The sequence below is a fragment of the Schistocerca americana genome, chromosome X (assembly GCF_021461395.2).
Source record: "Schistocerca americana isolate TAMUIC-IGC-003095 chromosome X, iqSchAmer2.1, whole genome shotgun sequence".
Classification (NCBI taxonomy): domain Eukaryota; kingdom Metazoa; phylum Arthropoda; class Insecta; order Orthoptera; family Acrididae; genus Schistocerca; species Schistocerca americana.
The window spans coordinates 313,796,307-313,815,376 of NC_060130.1; the positions used below are offsets into that span (position 1 = coordinate 313,796,307).

Sequence of the window (19,070 nt, forward strand, 5' to 3'; positions counted from 1 at the left end):
AAGAAAATACAGTAATGGACTCAAACATCCCAGAGCAAACAAACAAAGAACAACACGCACCAATTAAACAATCAGAGGAAAACGAAATCTTAAGACAGCCACCAGAACAAGCACAAATAGAACATGAAGTGACACAGATGTTAGATATAGAAGAAAAATTTCAGCTAACATATATAGAATACAAAGACACAAATACAGACATTAGACCATTCTTGCATAGACCACCAAATAACCCACAAGTCGAAACAACAATAAAAACTATCAACACAATCATACACAACAAAATAAATGAAAACACAACTATGGAAGAGTTACAACTACTGGTTTATATAGGAGCACTCACTACACTAAATATACACACTAGGCAGAGATCAGAACCAACCAACACACAGAGGAAACCCACAAAACCAGCATGGCAACACAGGCTACAGATCAAAATAGAAAAACTGAGAAAAGACATCGGACAGCTAAGACAATTTATAAGAAATGAAATCTCGGAAAAAAACCGAAAAAGGTTAGGTAAAATCTCACAACAAGAAGCGACAGAGCAATTAGACGAAAAGAAGCAGAAATTACAAGCATTAGCCAAACGACTCAGAAGATACAAAAAAAGTGAAAATAGAAGGAAACAAAACCAAACATTCAACACAAACCAAAAGAGATTTTACCAGACAATAGATAACACACACATTAAAATAAACACTCCACCAAACATAACAGACATGGAACACTTCTGGAGCAACATATGGTCAAACCCGGTACAACATAACAGGCATGCACGATGGATACAAGCAGAAACAGACACATACAAGATGATACCACAAATGCCTGAAGTGATAATTTTGCAACATGAAGTCACCCAAGCAATTAATTCTACTCACAATTGGAAAGCCCCTGGAAATGATAAAATAGCAAATTTCTGGTTAAAGAAGTTCACCTCAACACAGTCACATCTAACTAAATTATTTAACAGTTACATTGCAGACCCATACACATTCCCTGATACACTTACACACGGAATAACATATCTGAAACCTAAAAATCAAGCAGACACAGCGAACCCAGCTAAATATCGCCCCATAACATGCCTACCAACAATATACAAAATATTAACTTCAGTCATTAAACAGAAATTAATTACACATACAACACAGAACAAAATTATAAATGAAGAACAAAAAAGGCTGTTGCAAAGGAGCATGAGGATGTAAAGAGCAACTGATAATAGATGCAGAGGTGACATATCAAGCTAAAACTAAACAAAGGTCGCTACACTACGCATACATTGATTACCAAAAAGCTTTTGATAGTGTACCCCACTCATGGTTACTACAAATATTGGAAATATACAAAGTAGATCCTAAATTGATACAGTTCCTAAACATAGTAATGAAAAATTGGAAAACCACACTTAATATCCAAACAAATTCAAATAATATCACATCACAGCCAATACAGATTAAGTGTGGAATATACCAAGGAGACTCATTAAGTCCTTTCTGGTTCTGCCTTGCTCTGAACCCACTATCCAACATGCTAAATAATACAAATTATGGATACAATATTACTGGAACATACCCACACAAAATCACACATTTGCTGTACATGGATGATCCAAAACTACTGGCAGCAACAAATCAACAACTCAACCAATTACTAAAGATAACAGAAGGATTCAGCAATGATATAAGTATGGCTTTTGGAACAGACAAATGTAAGAAAAATAGCATAGTCAAGGGAAAACACACTAAACAAGAAGATTACATATTGGATAACCACAGCGACTGCATAGAAGCGATGGAAAAAACGGATGCCTATAAATATCTAGGATACAGACAAAAAATAGGAATAGATAATACAAATATTAAAGAAGAACTAAAAGAAAAATATAGACAAAAACTAACAAAAATACTGAAAACAGAATTGACAGCAAGAAACAAGACAAAAGCTATAAATACTTATGCTATACCAATATTGACCTACTCATTTGGAGTAGTGAAATGGAGTAACACAGACCTAGAAGCACTCAATACACTTACACGATCACAATGCCACAAATATAGAATACATCACATACATTCAGCAACAGAAAGATTCACATTAAGCAGAAAGGAAGGAGGAAGGGGATTTATCAACATAAAAAACCTACATTATGGACAGGTAGACAATTTAAGAAAATTCTTTCTAGAATGAGCAGAAACTAGCAAAATACACAAGGCAATCACTCATATAAATACATCGGCTACACCACTGCAATTTCATAACCACTTCTACAACCCTTTAGATCACATAACATCAACAGATACGAAGAAAGTAAATTGGAAAAAGAAAACACTTCATGGCAAGCACCCGTATCATCTAACACAGCCACACATCAATCAAGACGCATCCAACACATGGCTAAGAAAAGGCAATATATACAGTGAGACAGAAGGATTCATGATTGCAATACAGGATCAAACAATAAACACCAGGTATTACAGCAAGCATATTATTAAAGATCCCAATACCACAACGGATAAATGCAGACTTTGTAAACAACAAATAGAAACAGTAGATCACATCACAAGCGGATGTACAATACTAGCAAATACAGAATACCCCAGAAGACATGACAATGTCGCAAAAATAATACATCAACAGCTTGCCTTACAACATAAACTTTTAAAACAACACGTTCCTACATACAAGTATACACCACAAAATGTACTGGAGAATGATGAATACAAATTATACTGGAACAGAACCATTATAACAGATAAAACAACGCCACATAACAAACCTGACATCATACTCACCAATAAAAAGAAGAAATTAACACAACTAATCGAAATATCCATACCCAATACAACAAATATACAAAAGAAAACAGGAGAAAAAATTGAAAAATACATCCAACTGGCTGAGGAAGTCAAAGACATGTGGCATCAGGATAAAGTTGACATCATACCAATTATACTATCAACTACAGGAGTCATACCACACAATATCCACCAGTACATCAATGCAATACAGCTACATCCAAACATATATATACAAGTACAGAAATCCGTGATTATTGATACATGTTCAATTACCCGAAAGTTCCTAAATGCAATATAACACATACCGTACAGTTAAAAGGAAGTGACACTTGATCAAGGTCCGCGTCACTCCATTTTTAACCGGACTTAACGTCTGAGAAAGTGAAGGAAATAATAATAATAATCTATAATCTAAGTTGGTAGGCAACAGGCTGCCTTCACAGGTGGCACTACCTTTGATGGGATAGAAAATGTATGTGATAGAACTAGAGTAAGTGGTAATGGGATGATGTGTGGGACACATCTTGCCTCTAGGTTTTTTACAGGGATATGAGCCATGGGCAAGAGGTTGGGAACAGGGGTGGAAAAGTGAAGGATAGTGGTACTGCATAGGTTGGGTGTGCAATGCAGTACCAATATGGGAGGGGACAAAAATAGTGTGGAATAGATGGTTCACATCACTAGTGTGGCCCACTACATAACTGTGTTAATGTATTCTAGAGGATTCAGGGTGACTTAGAAGGCAGTCTGTTTCTTCTGATTCAGGGGCATAGGTGTGGTTCTGTTGAGGTTCAGACATAGTCCAAACACTGAGAGCTTTCAAATGTTGGGGACAAAAAGAGCACAAGTAGATAACAACAACAACAACAACAACAACAGTTCTTAAACTCAGATGTTTCAGTTTAAGAGCATTCAGTTTAAGAGCATTTCCCTCTAATGACTACTACAGCCCCTCAGGACTGATCTTTCCACTATCTGTGAGTGACTGCTGAAAGGAGTCCCCACCAGCAATGAAATTTTCAGCTATGCTTTCTTCAGTTGGATTCAGCTTCATCTGAAGTACATGGCATTATATCAGATATCACAATGAAATTCAGTACAGCATGTTGTGGTAGCTCACTGGTAATCTGAAACACATCTTTGCTGCCTTTAACCTAATATGTGAATCAAGGCACTTTCCCAATGAGTAGAATGAAGCTATTTTAAAACATCCTCACAAATCCGTGAAGGACCTTTCAGCTATAGAACAGTTTGTCCTGTGCAGGCATCACCTAATATGTGCTTAGTTTGGCCTCGTAAAAAATTTTAATAATGATTGGAGGTAGGATATCCTCAGATAGATCCATTCTCGGGACATACAGAGATGTATCCCTGTCTGTATATGGTGTTTTCTCATCATCAACAAGAAATAAATCTTTTCTGGTTTGTTCTGTCCTACAAGGTCTTGGTCCAGTTATCTCTTCTTTAGTTGTCCAGTGTTCCTTCTCCCATGTTTTGCCTTGTAGTTCAGCAGTTCATTTAGATTTATGGGTTCATCCATTCTTGTTGTGTATTCCTTCGATTTCTTTGTGTATTGTATTTCTTCTATGTACATCTACTTGTTGTTTTATTTTTCAGTGTTGTATTCCTGGCTCATCTGTAGAATTTAGGCCACAGATTTATGTTACAGTAATAGCTCATACTCCATTCTTCACCACACCAGCTCAGCAGGTGAGTAACAGTAATTTTATGAATATTTTATATTACAGTTTGGCATGTCACTTCGCCCACAAGAATTTCAATGAAAATATTTTAAGTTTCATATGTACAAGGCCTAGCAGAAATTCAGATTGTTGTCTGTACCATACTTGCTTTGAAAATTATTAAAAATCAAAAAGGCCATTTTTATCTCATTGAAACTACGAAGACCAATTTGTCATCAAGATATCTTTAATTATGAGTATGAAGTGTTCCCCTTCCTCTTGTAGCCACATTTCTTTTTCTTTTGATATTCCAGTGTCAAAATTATCTTGATGGAAGAGGGAAGAAAGTTGCATATAGCTCTCTAATTGGAGCCATTGTCGGCTTACTTCTCATTTTCAGAGTCTTACGAAGCTAGAGAGACTGTAGTATTGAATGTGATTCGTCTTTACAGTAGGATTAGTAGTCATGGCAAGTCCTTGATGCTTTTCAGTTAATTAGACCAAATACCAGTCTGCTAATCCAAAGCAATACGAATGTAATTTTAAATTCAACATACATTCATACAATTCATTTACACAATACCAGTCTGCTAATCCGAGACATTACAAATGTAATTTTAAACACAACATGCATTCATCCAACTTGTCTACACTATACTATTCTAGATTTGATATAAAGTATACAGGCTGTAGAAGGCAAACAGAAAATAATCTCAATTAAGCTCTATTCCAGAATATCTGTAGTAAATTTCTGCTATAATTTCCAGAACAAAGATTGAGTAAAAGATCAAACTTGTTCCATCTACAACATGAATGAAATACTGACCTTACAATGCAGTGAAGTCAAAAAGAGTAACCATGTTAGAAAGCAGCACAGGGCAAGTTTTTATTCATGGTATCTGCATTGATCAAGAGTGAATTTTTGCCTCCATTTCTCTCAGTTTCAGGGTTTACTCATTTTTCCTGAGGTATTTTTGGAAGAGCATGAAAAGAACGATATTCTGCAGTTTTCTCAAACCGCATGCAGTGAATGCTAGGCTGGTTTCTTTGAAACGATGAGGGCCAATTTCTTGCCCCATCGTTCAGCAGTTAGAGGTTGTGTTCTGTCTCTTATGACCTCATCATGAACAAGATGTTGAACAGTAACTTTCCCCCTGGATTACTCCTAATTATCCCATCTACATATGATGTTTTAGGTTAAATGGTAATGGAAAGAGAGAGAGAGAGAGAGAGAGAGAGAGAGAGAGAGAGAGAGAGAGAGTGTGTGTGTGTGTGTGTGTGTGTGTGTGTGTGTGTGTGTGTGTGTGTGTGTGTGTGTGTGGGGGGGGGGGGGGGGGGGGGGGGGGGGGGGGGGGGGGGGGGGGGGGGGGGGGGGGGGGGGGGGGGGGGCTGCGTGTACGTGTACTTACCACTTTCTTGTTCTTTGTGTTGAGGTTATTTTTTATTTTTGTGTTTGTGTGGTAAAATTGTGTTGGTGTAAATTACAACATCCTCAACAAGGGAAACAATATTTGTTACCCAGCTTGCTCATGACTCAAACCGAACTTCATGCTGTTCTCAGCATTAAACAAAACTTGTGATCTCAGAAAATTTGTAGTTTTGAAACCACAAGATGCAATAACAAATACTTGATCAGAAAAATTTTAAACATCCATCTGAATCTGGAATTGCAAGCTAGTTCAGTGCTCATTCCAGGTTGTCTGTATGTGAAGACTACAGGCAAGTGAGGTTCAATCTCTTAACATATTTGATTAATACAGAGGTCAAGGAAATGACACCATCTGTTGCTTAAGGAAGACGTCTTGGACAGTCTGAAAAATGTTGTTACACGTTTATTCATACCTGTTTGTTACACGATGTCGCCTTTGGGTGATGGACTGTCAGTGTCAGTAAAACATCCCTTATATAATGTGAATGATAAGATCTCCACTGATGGAAATTGTGACGTACCCGAAAATGTACCCAGTGAGATCTTAAACCATGGCACTGGGATGTACTATTGAATGTATGCATATAGATATTACTCAGTGAAGTTGGTGACTACATGTGACTATTATTATTCAGCAACTTTGTGCGATCGTTATGCTATCAGTCAGCGAGCTTCCATGTGTATTCAGAATCCTGCTACAGTTTGGTCAGTTATTGAGATTTAATTGTTGTAAAAATAGCTAACAAGCTGCAGGTCAAATCTTTTAGGTAACACAGTAGAAATTTTTGATTTGTTACTATATTCCATTACTGTTTTTGCATGGGGGATGCTGCTGAGTGGGCCACAGTGATCATATAGAAGAGTGACCCTCTGGAGTTTCAGTTGTAGGACAATGTGATTTTTTGCCACTTATGGGTCTCAGTTGATTGTACTGATGGCTTGTACTGTATCCGTGGGCACCAAACGGTAGTGCACCGTGTGCAAACTTGTGATAGATGTATACTGTGTCAAGTTGTTCTTACTGTCCAAAGTTGTATACTGAGCATGTGATGCACTGGCTTCTCCTACTGTCACAATCTATGTAATTTTTTAATAAAGTTATTTCAGTAAGTCACTCATTGATCAAATGTCCACCAGTCTCAGTACTGTTTTTGAAATTAATTTCTAATAGAGGTACTTTGAGTTTCAGAGCTTCATTGTATTAGTGAGATCTTCAGCATGTAATATGCTGGACCCACATTTGGCAGATGACAGGACATCAAACTTTAATCTTCTTTCTTCCATTTCATGATCAGTAGCAGCAGAGCTAAAATCCCTGTGTGATCATTCTGATTCTTAACATGTGTTTTCTGATTCCATGGCTTCCACAACAACTTCATATGCTTTATGGATGAGGTGAAATCTTCAACAAGACTTCATTGGGTTTCTTCTCCTATCTTTATCCATCCAATCTGAACTAGTTCTCAGTCTCTAATAACCTTGTTGTGCATGAGATTTTAAACAGTAGCCTTCCATCTTTTAATACCTTCATGAACTTTTGAATTTATTTCAATGTGTGTAGATAAAATAGTTGCACCTCCACTTTTACTAAAGGTTAACAATAAAATGCATTGCTTCTGTGAATCAATGTCATTTTTGTTTTTCTGTTTCTCAGTTGCTTGAATACTGAGTTTATTAACCAAACCTTTTAGGCTACTCATTTCTAATGGTTTATGACATGAATTAAACTCCTATATATAATACAATTAATATATAGTGGTTGGTTGTTTAACATTTCATACACCATTTAATTTTGTCAAGAAAATTAGTTAGAATTTCAGTGAGGTTTTTTTTTAGCTTAGTTTCAGCCATTGGAGAACACTTCAGGTCTAATTTTTAACCAGGAAAAGAAAGTGTTGGTCCTTTGCTGAAAAAGTATAAAAGAAATATAGCCATCCATATTAGTTGTTTTAGTATATGATCATTAGGTATATGCAGTTGCTGGTAATGACAGTGAGACAAGCTTCACATGTTACAACATGTCATTTAAAAAACTGAAGATTTTTGAGAGGGGTAAGATGATCGTACCGGTGCTGGTGAAAGAATTAGGAACAGACACATGACAACTGGGTGAAATGTGGCCCTGCTAGAGCAAGGTTGAAGAATAAGATCAGATGAAAACTGTTAAATTTTGTACATGAGAGAGAAAAGCTTCCATCCACAAATAAATATACAGGGTGATTATAATTAAAGTTAAACTTTCAAACTGCTGTAGAAATAACACCACTGGTCAGAATGATACCAAATTGCAACAGAGTATTATCGTAGAAGGGGGAAAACATATGACAGAAGAAAAATAAATAGTTACAAAATGTAACAGTAGATGGTGTTGAAAGCATCATAATTTAATGGTGGTCGACTACAAATGACAAATGAATCATACAACACTGCCTAAGGTGCACATTTGACATTAAACTAACTGTACTACTCAGTGTGTGCATGGGTGTACAGGTGTGATACTGTTAGTTATGTAAACCCATCCACCACGACAAGATCATATCACATCAGATGGGAAAAATCGGTTTTGAATTGTCCTGAGGCCAAAAACCACATAAAAAGCATCTATCAAAATCAAATTGGATTATTAATTTGCATGTGACTGGTGCAAAACATGTTCAATATGCTGTCCACCATTTTCTGCAGCGAGTTGAAATCAAGAAACAGCATGTTCCACAACTGATCGAAGTGTTTCCGGGATCATGTTGAGAATGTGTTGTGCAGTGCATGCCTTCAATGCAGCTAAGTTTGCAATCGGAACACTGAACACAACATCTTCCAAATAGCACCACAACAAGAAGTCATACAGATGAAGATCAGGTGATTGGGACAGCCAGGCTGTAGGGAAATGGTGGCTGATAATTCTAGCGTATCTGAAATGGCACTTCAGCAGCTGCTAAACCAGATTTGCAATGTGCAGAGGTGTGCCATCTTGCTTAAAAATGATCACATCCACACTGTTGGAGAGCTGGAATGTCGTGGTTGTGCAAAAGACACTCGTAGCGCTTACCAGTGACAGTACAGGTAACAGGACCGGAAGCACCTGTCTCTTTGAAAAAAAATATGGCCCTATGATAAATGGTGCCATAAACCCACATCACACAGGGACCTTTTCAAGGTGAAGTGGTACTGGTTGATTTGCGTGTGGATTTTCTGTTGCCCATATTCGACAATTATGTGTATTGACATATCGTCCACTTCCAAGCGAGCAAGAAATTCTAAAACAAAGGTCTCCCTTGCTGGCAGGTCAACAGGAATCAACTCTTGCACATGTGTAATTTTGAATGTACAGCAAATACGGAAGTTCTGTAGGATTTTACACACCATGATCATGGGTATGTCCAATGTTCGGGCAATTCTCCGTGCACTAGACATTTGCACACCACCACTCGTCTCCTCATACATTGCTGTGGCCACTGCTTCCACTGACATCGAATCAATTCATTTCCTCTCTTTACCAGGTTGCACACCAAAAGAACCCATCTTTTCGAATTTTCGAATCATTTTCTCCAGACCCACAGCAGTCATCGGACCAACACCTATTTTCAAGCCCCTCAGTGTCCGGAACTTCTGCAGAGTGATGTGTGCACAGTCATCATTCTTGTAATACAGCTTTCCAAGCAGAGCACAATCCTGCATTGAGACAATCATGGCAAATGTCAAGGACATGAAAGGAGGAAAAGCCATGTGCCCGGCGTGTTTGTACCAGCTTCAGTGGTTCATGTGCATGACATATTTTGACACATCCAGTACAATCTATTGCTCAATTTTCAGACTATTTTTTTTTTCTTCCACACATTTTCCCCCTTCTCCGATAATATTCCATTGCAATTTCATTTCATTCTGACCAGTGGTGCTATTTCTACAGTATTTTGAAAGTCTAATTATAATCACCCTGTAGGTTTAGAAATTATCGCACTTGTGAAACTCAGTTTATTCTTTTCTCGCACGATATTCTGTGAATTATGGATGAAGGGCAACAGGCAGATTCCATATTCCTAGATTTCTGGAAAATGTTTGACACAGTGTCATACTGCGGACTGTTAACAAAAGTCCGAGCAACTTGAATGGGTTCTCAGACATGGGAGTGGCTTTTGAAGATTTTTCAGATAATCGAACCCAGTACATTGTCCCAGATGTTGAGTGTTCATTGGAGACAAAGGTATCATCAGGAGTGCCTCGGGGAAGTGTGATAGGACTTCTCATATTCACTGCGTACGTAAACACTATGGCAGATATGCTGAGCAGCAATCTGCAGCAAATTGTTGATATCACTGTGGTATACAGTGTTGCCTATGAGTGTCTGACTGTAGTAGGATACAGGATGACTTGAGGAGAATTTCTGTTTAGTGAGATTAATGGTTGCTTGGTCTGAATGTAGGAAAATGTAAATTAAAGCAGATGAGTAGGGAAAACAGTCTTGTATTGTTCGAATGCAGTGTTAGTGGTGTGCTAATTGACACAGTCATATTGATGAAATGTCTAGGCATAAAGTTGTAAAGTGACATGTAATGGAATGAGCACATAAGGTCAGTTGCAGGGAGGGTGAATGTCGACTTCAGCATATTGGGAGGCTTCTAGGAAAGCGTAACTCATCCGTAAAGGTGAGTGTGTATAGAACACTATGTGAACCATTCTTGAGTACTGTGTGGGTGTTTGGAATCCCCACCAGGTCCGATTAAAGGAAGGCATTGAAGCAATTCAGAGGCATGCTGCAATATTTGTTATTGGTAGATTTCCATCAGCACGCAAGTGTTACGTAAGTGGTCGACAAACTCAAGTGAGAATCACTGGAAGGAAGAAGAATTTCTTTTCTTGCATCACTATTGAGAAAGTTTAGAGAACCTGCATTTGTGACAGACTGTAGAATGATCCTTCTGCCACCAACATACATTTCAAGTAAGGACTGCTAAGACAAGAGAAATCAGGCCTCTTACAGAAGCATATAGGCAGGTGTTTTTCCTTCACTCCATTTGCAGGTGGAATGGGAAAGATAATGACTAGCAGTAGTTAAAGGTACCCTCCACCATGGGCTGTATGGGGCTTGTGGAGTATGTATGTAGATGTAATAGTAGGCTGAAGTGAAAGATTTACTCGTTAGATAAATGATGATAAATTTCTACTGATACAGAGGCATGGGAGAAATTTCCATAAAGATTTACTGTGGCATGGTGGTGAATGGAAAATGTAAATGGGAATAGACATAATTTAAGAAAATACTCTTGCTCATTTAAAGAAAAATGGAACAGGTGATAGGAAGAATACATTGTACGACAGTAATTCATTTAGAATTTGAATTAAGTAGTTCTTCATGAAAAGTTGAGTAGGGGGGAGGGAGGAGGAAATTTCTGACATTTGGGGGACAATAAGTTATTTTTAGTGTAGTCAGCACATTTTAGTAGTTGAAAAAGCAGAAACACTATAGTGATTTGGAAAATTGGGATTTTGTGCACCAGACTTCGGGAGAACAGTGTGAAATGGGAAAAATCGGCTTTTTGAGGAAGATTGTAATGGAGGCAGATTGTAATGGAATCTGTAATTCTTCCCAGTTTTGAAAAACCCGTTGTAGTTGTCTCACTTTGATCATGTAGCATTTTGGTGTATGAACAAACAACTATGGAGATATTTTTAAAGAAATTGATGTTAATGGATTGTAAAGAAATATCAGTATGAGGATACATAAATGCATGATTCTAAGCCACAGTATGTCTGGTTTATGGGGTCATGAAAAAAGGGTTATGGACATTGAGGGATTGCCTTTTTGGATCAAGTTTTGCTATAACATAAATAAAATGCCTCAGAGGAATTTTTGAAAGCGTGGCATTTTGTTCTATGATTTACTGCAAATATGGAAGCATAACCTGATGGGACCATTGCAGTTACAAGAATTCAGTTTTGAGGCACAATGCATCAAAGGAGCGGATATTAAAATTACTTTTGCTTTGTCCAGTCTTCTAGATGACCTTGAGGATATACAGATACAGAGACCTCAAGGTTGGGCCTCAAATATATTAAACATTAGAAAAAGTAACCAGTAAATTTTTACAGTGAGTAGAATACTTACTCTGCATCAGAGTTATTGAAAAATGGGCCATGAAAATGTTGCTAAGAAGAAGTTCTTAAATGCCCAAAAGTTCAAGAAGCACACTCATATAAAACATCTGAGATTTTTATTTATATGCATATTTTTTGTATTGGTAATTCATTGCCCCTTACATTTGACAACACGTAAGCAGTAATTAATAACATGTAATAAATAGAAAATTTTGCACGTGTGTATGGGATTTGCAATCTAAAAGTAGAAAGTTTAGGTTTACCATCTGCAGTAGTATAGAGTACTTTACAAATGTTCTGAATTTCACAAATATTTTACTCTTTCTAGACCACAGGTGGATTGATTATGCTTACCTTTTACAAAATTATTATGAAGCAGTTAAAATCTTTTAATCCTGGATGAAGATTAAAATGGAAAGCAATAATATGCCCACTGTGTTATAACTTCCAGTTTTGCTTTTCTGGTTGTTAGTTATTACTTTGTCATGTGGACTTTTATCACGTAATATTAATGAATTTCATTATGTGAGAGTGTTTTGAGATGCGTTGGTGATGTTGAAGTGGCTGCGCATGGAAGTCAGCAGGCATCAGCCATTGTGTGTTGCAGTTGTAGCCTGGCTGGACTACACACTTGACCTTAGCAGCATTGACTCCTACTGTCATCACTTGGGTCCAGAAACAAGTGTTGATTGATCTCCAAGGACACCTGACTGGATAACGATATTCACGTGACCGCTTCCAGCGTGGGGAGGTATACTGGTCCCAGACTGAATCTTCCTGGAGGATTAAAGTTGTGGGGTTGATCTGCTGGTTAACCTGGATGTGTTTCTTAGGCAGTTTCTCACATCCCACTAGATAAATCCATGCTGGTTCTTGTGTTCTGCCTCAAGATACACACTATGCAAACATTTAGCACACTTTTGCACTGAATTTACTCTACACACAGAAAATTAGGTACACTGCTTCTATCCAGGGGGAGGGGAGGTGGGATAGGAAACTGATGACCTTCACTATTTGGTGCCCTTAAACACTCAGCAGCCTCCTAGCAGATGATGAAGTGCCTCTCATTAGGACGAGCAGCAAAGTAGGAAAATCTCTCCCTTAGCATTCTACAAAATTTCCCTGGCCATATACACTCCTGGAAATTGAAATAAGAACACCGTGAATTCATTGTCCCAGGAAGGGGAAACTTTATTGACACATTCCTGGGGTCAGATACATCACATGATCACACTGACAGAACCACAGCCACATAGACACAGGCAACAGAGCATGTACAATGTCGGCACTAGTACAGTGTATATCCACCTTTCGCAGCAATGCAGGCTGCTATTCTCCCATGGAGACGATCGTACAGATGCTGGATGTAGTCCTGTGGAACGGCTTGCCATGCCATTTCCACCTGGCGCCTCAGTTGGACCAGCGTTCGTGCTGGACGTGCAGACCACGTGAGACGACGCTTCATCCAGTCCCACACATGCTCAATGGGGGACAGATCCGGAGATCTTGCTGGCCAGGGTAGTTGACTTACACCTTCTAGAGCACGTTGGGTGGCACGGGATACATGTGGACGTGCATTGTCCTGTTGGAACAGCAAGTTCCCTTGCCGGTCTAGGAATGGTAGAACGATGGGTTCGATGACGGTTTGGATGTACCGTGCACTATTCAGTGTCCCCTCGACGATCACCAGTGGTGTACGGCCAGTGTAGGAGATCGCTCCCCACACCATGATGCCGGGTGTTGGCCCTGTGTGCCTCGGTCGTATGCAGTCCTGATTGTGGCGCTCACCTGCACGGCGCCAAACACGCATACGACCATCATTGGCAACAAGGCAGAAGCGACTCTCATCGCTGAAGACGACACGTCTCCATTCGTCCCTCCATTCACGCCTGTCGCGACACCACTGGAGGCGGGCTGCACGATGTTGGGGCGTGAGCGGAAGACGGCCTAACGGTGTGCGGGACCGTAGCCCAGCTTCATGGAGACGGTTGCGAATGGTCCTCGCCGATACCCCAGGAGCAACAGTGTCCCTAATTTGCTGGGAAGTGGCGGTGCGGTCCCCTACGGCACTGCGTAGGATCCTACGGTCTTGGCGTGCATCCGTGCGTCGCTGCGGTCCGGTCCCAGGTCGACGGGCACGTGCACCTTCCGCCGACCACTGGCGACAACATCGATGTACTGTGGAGACCTCACGCCCCACGTGTTGAGCAATTCGGCGGTACGTCCACCCGGCCTCCCGCATGCCCACTATACGCCCTCGCTCAAAGTCCGCCAACTGCACATACGGTTCACGTCCACGCTGTCGCGGCATGCTACAAGTGTTAAAGACTGCGATGGAGCTCCGTATGCCACGGCAAACTGGCTGACACTGACGGCGGCGGTGCACAAATGCTGCGCAGCTAGCGCCATTCGACGGCCAACACCGCGGTTCCTGGTGTGTCCGCTGTGCCGTGCGTGTGATCATTGCTTGTACAGCCCTCTCGCAGTGTCCGGAGCAAGTATGGTGGGTCTGACACACCGGTGTCAATGTGTTCTTTTTTCCATTTCCAGGAGTGTACTTACATCTAATTGTCCAGCTTGAATTTTTCATCTCGGCAGTAAAATTATTTTTTAGTAACTTTCATTTCTGTTACTTACTAGTAAATACACAGTTTCCAAACACATTTGTCTGGAGATGTTCCTAACTAATATTTAGTTGGCAATAACTGTAAAATTCCATACCCTGTCACTTGTTTAGTGTCTTCGACACTTCTGTTCCTCTAATAGCACTGACGAACAGTGCAACAACCACCCTCGGATTAAGTCCTTCAAGCCTGCACTTAAGTAGCTATTTGGGGGACACCTGTAGTGTCACTAACTCACAAGATGCCTCTGCTTTTTCTCCCCATCTCCAGGTGACTGGGTTTCCACTGCACTGACACACATCTACATCCATAGTCTGGAAACCACTATGAAGTGCATGACAAAGTGTACCGCACATTAGGCTTTCTTCCTGTTCCATTCACATGTGGGGCAGGAAAAAAATTACAACTTAAATGCATTTGTGTGTGCTGTAGTTAGTGTAATGTCATGTTCATGGTTCTTCTGGGAGAAATGTGCTGGGCCTGCAGTGTTTTCCTACATTCCTCAGTTAGTACAGGTTACTGAAATTTTGTAAGTAGGCTTTTGTGGGATAGTTGGCATGTGTATTCAGGTGACAGTTAAGTCAGTTTTTTTTCATCATTTCTGTCATGGGTGTGTGGGTGGATGGATGCAAAACCATGATCACATTCATGGTGCTGGCATATTTTATAACTCCTGTTTTGGTCTCTTTACACAGCAAAAAGTACCCAATTTGCACATTTTACTCGCTGTTACTTCCGAATTGGAGAGAGAGAGCAATCTGTTCCTCCATTGTGAATTCACCATTTTTACTACGAGGTGCATTCAAGTTCTAAGGCCTCCGATTTTTTTTCTAATTAACTACTCACCCGAAATCGATGAAACTGGTGTTACTTCTCGACGTAATCGCCCTGCAGGCGTACACATTTTTCACAACGCTGACGCCATGATTCCATGGCAGCGGCGAAGGCTTCTTTAGGAGTCTGTTTTGACCACTGGAAAATCGCTGAGGCAATAGCAGCATGGCTGGTGAATGTGCGGCCACGGAGAGTGTCTTTCATTGTTGGAAAAAGCCAAAAGTCACTAGGAGCCAGGTCAGGTGAGTAGGGAGCATGAGGAATCACTTCAAAGTTGTTATCACGAAGAAACTGTTGCGTAATGTTAGCTCGATGTGCGGGTGCGTTGTCTTGGTGAAACAGCACACGCACAGCCCTTCCCGGACGTTTTTGTTGCAGTGCAGGAAGGAATTTGTTCTTCAAAACATTTTCGTAGGATGCACCTGTTACCGTAGTGCCCTTTGTAATGCAGTGGGTAAGGATTAAGCCCTCGCTGTCCCAGAACATGGACACCATCATTTTTTCGGCACTGGCGGTTACCCAAAATTTTTTTGGTGGCAGTGAATCTGTGTGCTTCCATTGAGCTGACTGGCGCTTTGTTTCTGGATTGAAAAATGGCATCCACGTCTCACCCATTGCCACAACTGACGAAAAGAAAGTCCCATTCATGCTGTCGTTACGCGTCGACATTGCTTGGCAACATGCCACACGGGCAGCCATGTGGTCGTCCGTCAGCATTTGTGGCACCCACCTGGATGACACTTTTCGCATTTTCAGGTCGTCATGCAGGATTGTGTGCACAGAACCCACAGCAATGCCAACTCTGGAGGCGATCTGTTCAACAGTCATTCGGCGATCCCCCAAAACAATTCTCTCCGCTTTCTCGATCATGTCGTCAGACCTGCTTGTGCGAGCTCGAGGTTGTTTGGTTTGTTGTCACACGATGTTTTGCCTTCATTAAACTATCGCACCCACGAACGCACTTTCGACACATCCATAACTCCATCACCACATGTCTCCTTCAACTGTCGATGAATTTCAATTGGTTTCACACCACGCAAATTCAGAAAACGAATGATTGCACACTGTTCAAGAAAGGAAAACGTCGCCATTTTAAGTATTTAAAACAGTTCTTATTCTCGCCGCTGGCGGTAAAATTCCATCTGCCGTACGGTGCTGCCATCTCTGGGATGTATTGACAATGAACGCGGCCTCATTTTAAAACAATGCGCATGTTTCTATCTCTTTCAAGTCTGGAGAAAAAAAAATCCGAGGCCTTAGAACTTGAATGCACCTCGTAATAAATGGTAGTGAAGAATCTGTGAAATCATTATTTTTCAACACGTCCAATACTGCTGTTATTTCTTTTGTCTCCAGTTATTGAGTGGACAACTACTCCTGGTTTACAAACCAAACAGTTTCTTTTGTGGCTACATTGAGTAAGCATTTGCTGTGGGAATCATCATAGATATTATGTTGCATGTTGAAAACATTTTGTCAGTTGTTTTAGAGCCAAGTGTGATGGACAAACATTAATGTGCAAATTCTTTACACACTCTGGCAACACAATTTTTTCCTATTATCAATTTACCATACTCAGTTTTCCATCACAGCCATCACAGTGCACACATTTTAGGTGATGCGTCCAATTCTGTTTCACCCTAGTGATGAGTAGCAACAATGGAAACGAGATAACAATTTTTCAGCTATTTGGCTACACATTGCTGTCATCTCTGCTTTCCTTTGCTTATGTGAAATGGGTCAGCCTGGGAAACTTTGTACACTCATATGTGCTAAACTGTTGAGGGACTCTAAAAGCTAACAAAGTTCAACTACTGCAGAAATGTTGTCAACTATACAGTCTACTAAATATGAGTCAAAATCAGTTGAGAGTAAAGAAGGGGAACATGGAGCTGTAACATACTTAATAAGAAAAATGAATGACGGCTATAGTGGCATAATTGGAGGTAAGTTCTTTCTATAAAGTGTTATGCAGAATAAGAGTCTTCATCTATTACAAAAATCTACATCTCCATCCACATAGATACTCCCCAAGCCACCGTACAGCACAAGGTGGAGGGTACCCTGTCATTTCTTTGCTATTCCTATCACTAATAGAGTGATGGAAAAATGACTGTCTGTATGCATTCGTATTAGCCCTAATTTCTCTTATCTTTGTGATCCTTAGGTGCAATGTATGTTGGTGGCAGTAGGATTGTTAGGCAATCAGCTTCAAATGCCAGTTCTCTAAAATTGTGTTCCCGAAGCATATTTGTAACACTTACGTGTTGTTTGAACCTACCAGTAACAAATCTAGCAGCCTGCCCCTGAATTGCTTATATGTGTTCCTTTAATCCTACCGGTATGGATCCCAAACATTTGAGCAGTACTCAAGAGTAGGTCACACCAGCGTCCTGTATACAATCTCCTTTACAGATTAACTGCACATTCCTAAAATTCTCCCAGTGAACCGAAGTTGACCATTTGCTGTACCTACCACAGTCCTTACATGCTCATTCCATTTCATATTGATTTGCAACATTACGTCCAGATAGTTAAACGATGTGACTGTGTCAAGCAGGACAGTACTACCACTGTATCTGAACATTACGGGATTGTTTTTCCTACTCATCTGCATTAACTTAGATATTTCTACATTTAGAACTAGCTGCCATTAATCGCACCAACTTGAAATTTTGTCTGAATTGTCTTCTATCCTCCTACAGTCACTCAACTTCGACACCTTACCATACACCACAGCATAATCAGCAAACTGCAGATTGCTGCCTACCCTGTATGCCAAATCATTTATGCATAGAGAGAACAGTGGCACTCATACTGCGCTTCCCTGGGCCGCTTTTGACGATACCCTCGTTTCTGATGACTACTCGCCGTCGAGGACAACGCACTGTATTCTGTAACTTAAAAAGTCTTTGAGTCAGTGACATATCTGTGAACCTATTACCCAGGGGCATAATGTCAAATGCTCTCCAGAAATCTAGAATCTGCCTGTTGACCTTCAACCATAGTTTGCAATATATCATGTGGGAAAAGGGCAAGTTGAGTTTTGCATGAATGATGCTTTCTAAAACCACGCTGATTTGTGGACATAAGCTTCTCAGTCTCAATAAAATGTATTATATTCGAACTGAGAATATGTTCAAGGATTCTGCAGCAAAGTGAAGTTAGGAATGTTGGTGTGTAATTTTTCAGGTCCGTTCTTTGACTCTCCTTATGTACAGAAGTCACCTGTGCTTTTTTCCAGTTGCTTGGGAGTGTGCACTGTGTGACAGATTCATGATAAATGCAAGCTAGGAAGGGGCCAGTGCCATAGAGTACTCTTTGTAATACTGAACTGGGATTCCATCCGGACCTGGTAACTTATTTGCTTCCAAATTTTTCAGTTGTTTCTCTGTGCCAGGGATGCTTATTAGTATGTTGTCCATACAGGATTCTTTCTGATGATCAAATGATGGTATGTGTGTATGATTCTCCTGTGTGAACAATTCGTTGAATGTGAAATTTAAAACTGCGGCTTTCGTTTTGCTATCTTGAAATGCCATGCCGGACTGGTCAACAAGGGATTGGATGGAAGCCTTAGACTTGCTTAATGATTCTCTCTCTGTCT

General features: G+C 40.1%; 1 protein-coding gene across 1 annotated transcript in view; it reads left to right on the top strand.

Annotated features, from left to right (window-relative positions):
• Window positions 1-19,070, top strand: part of LOC124555988 (KICSTOR complex protein SZT2-like) — a 211,179-nt gene that overhangs the window by 17,192 nt on the left and 174,917 nt on the right. Inside the window, exon 5 of the mRNA XM_047130033.1 lies at window positions 4,422-4,514. Coding sequence (XP_046985989.1) covers window positions 4,422-4,514 — 93 coding nt within the window. The remainder of the gene's footprint in view (window positions 1-4,421; window positions 4,515-19,070) is intronic.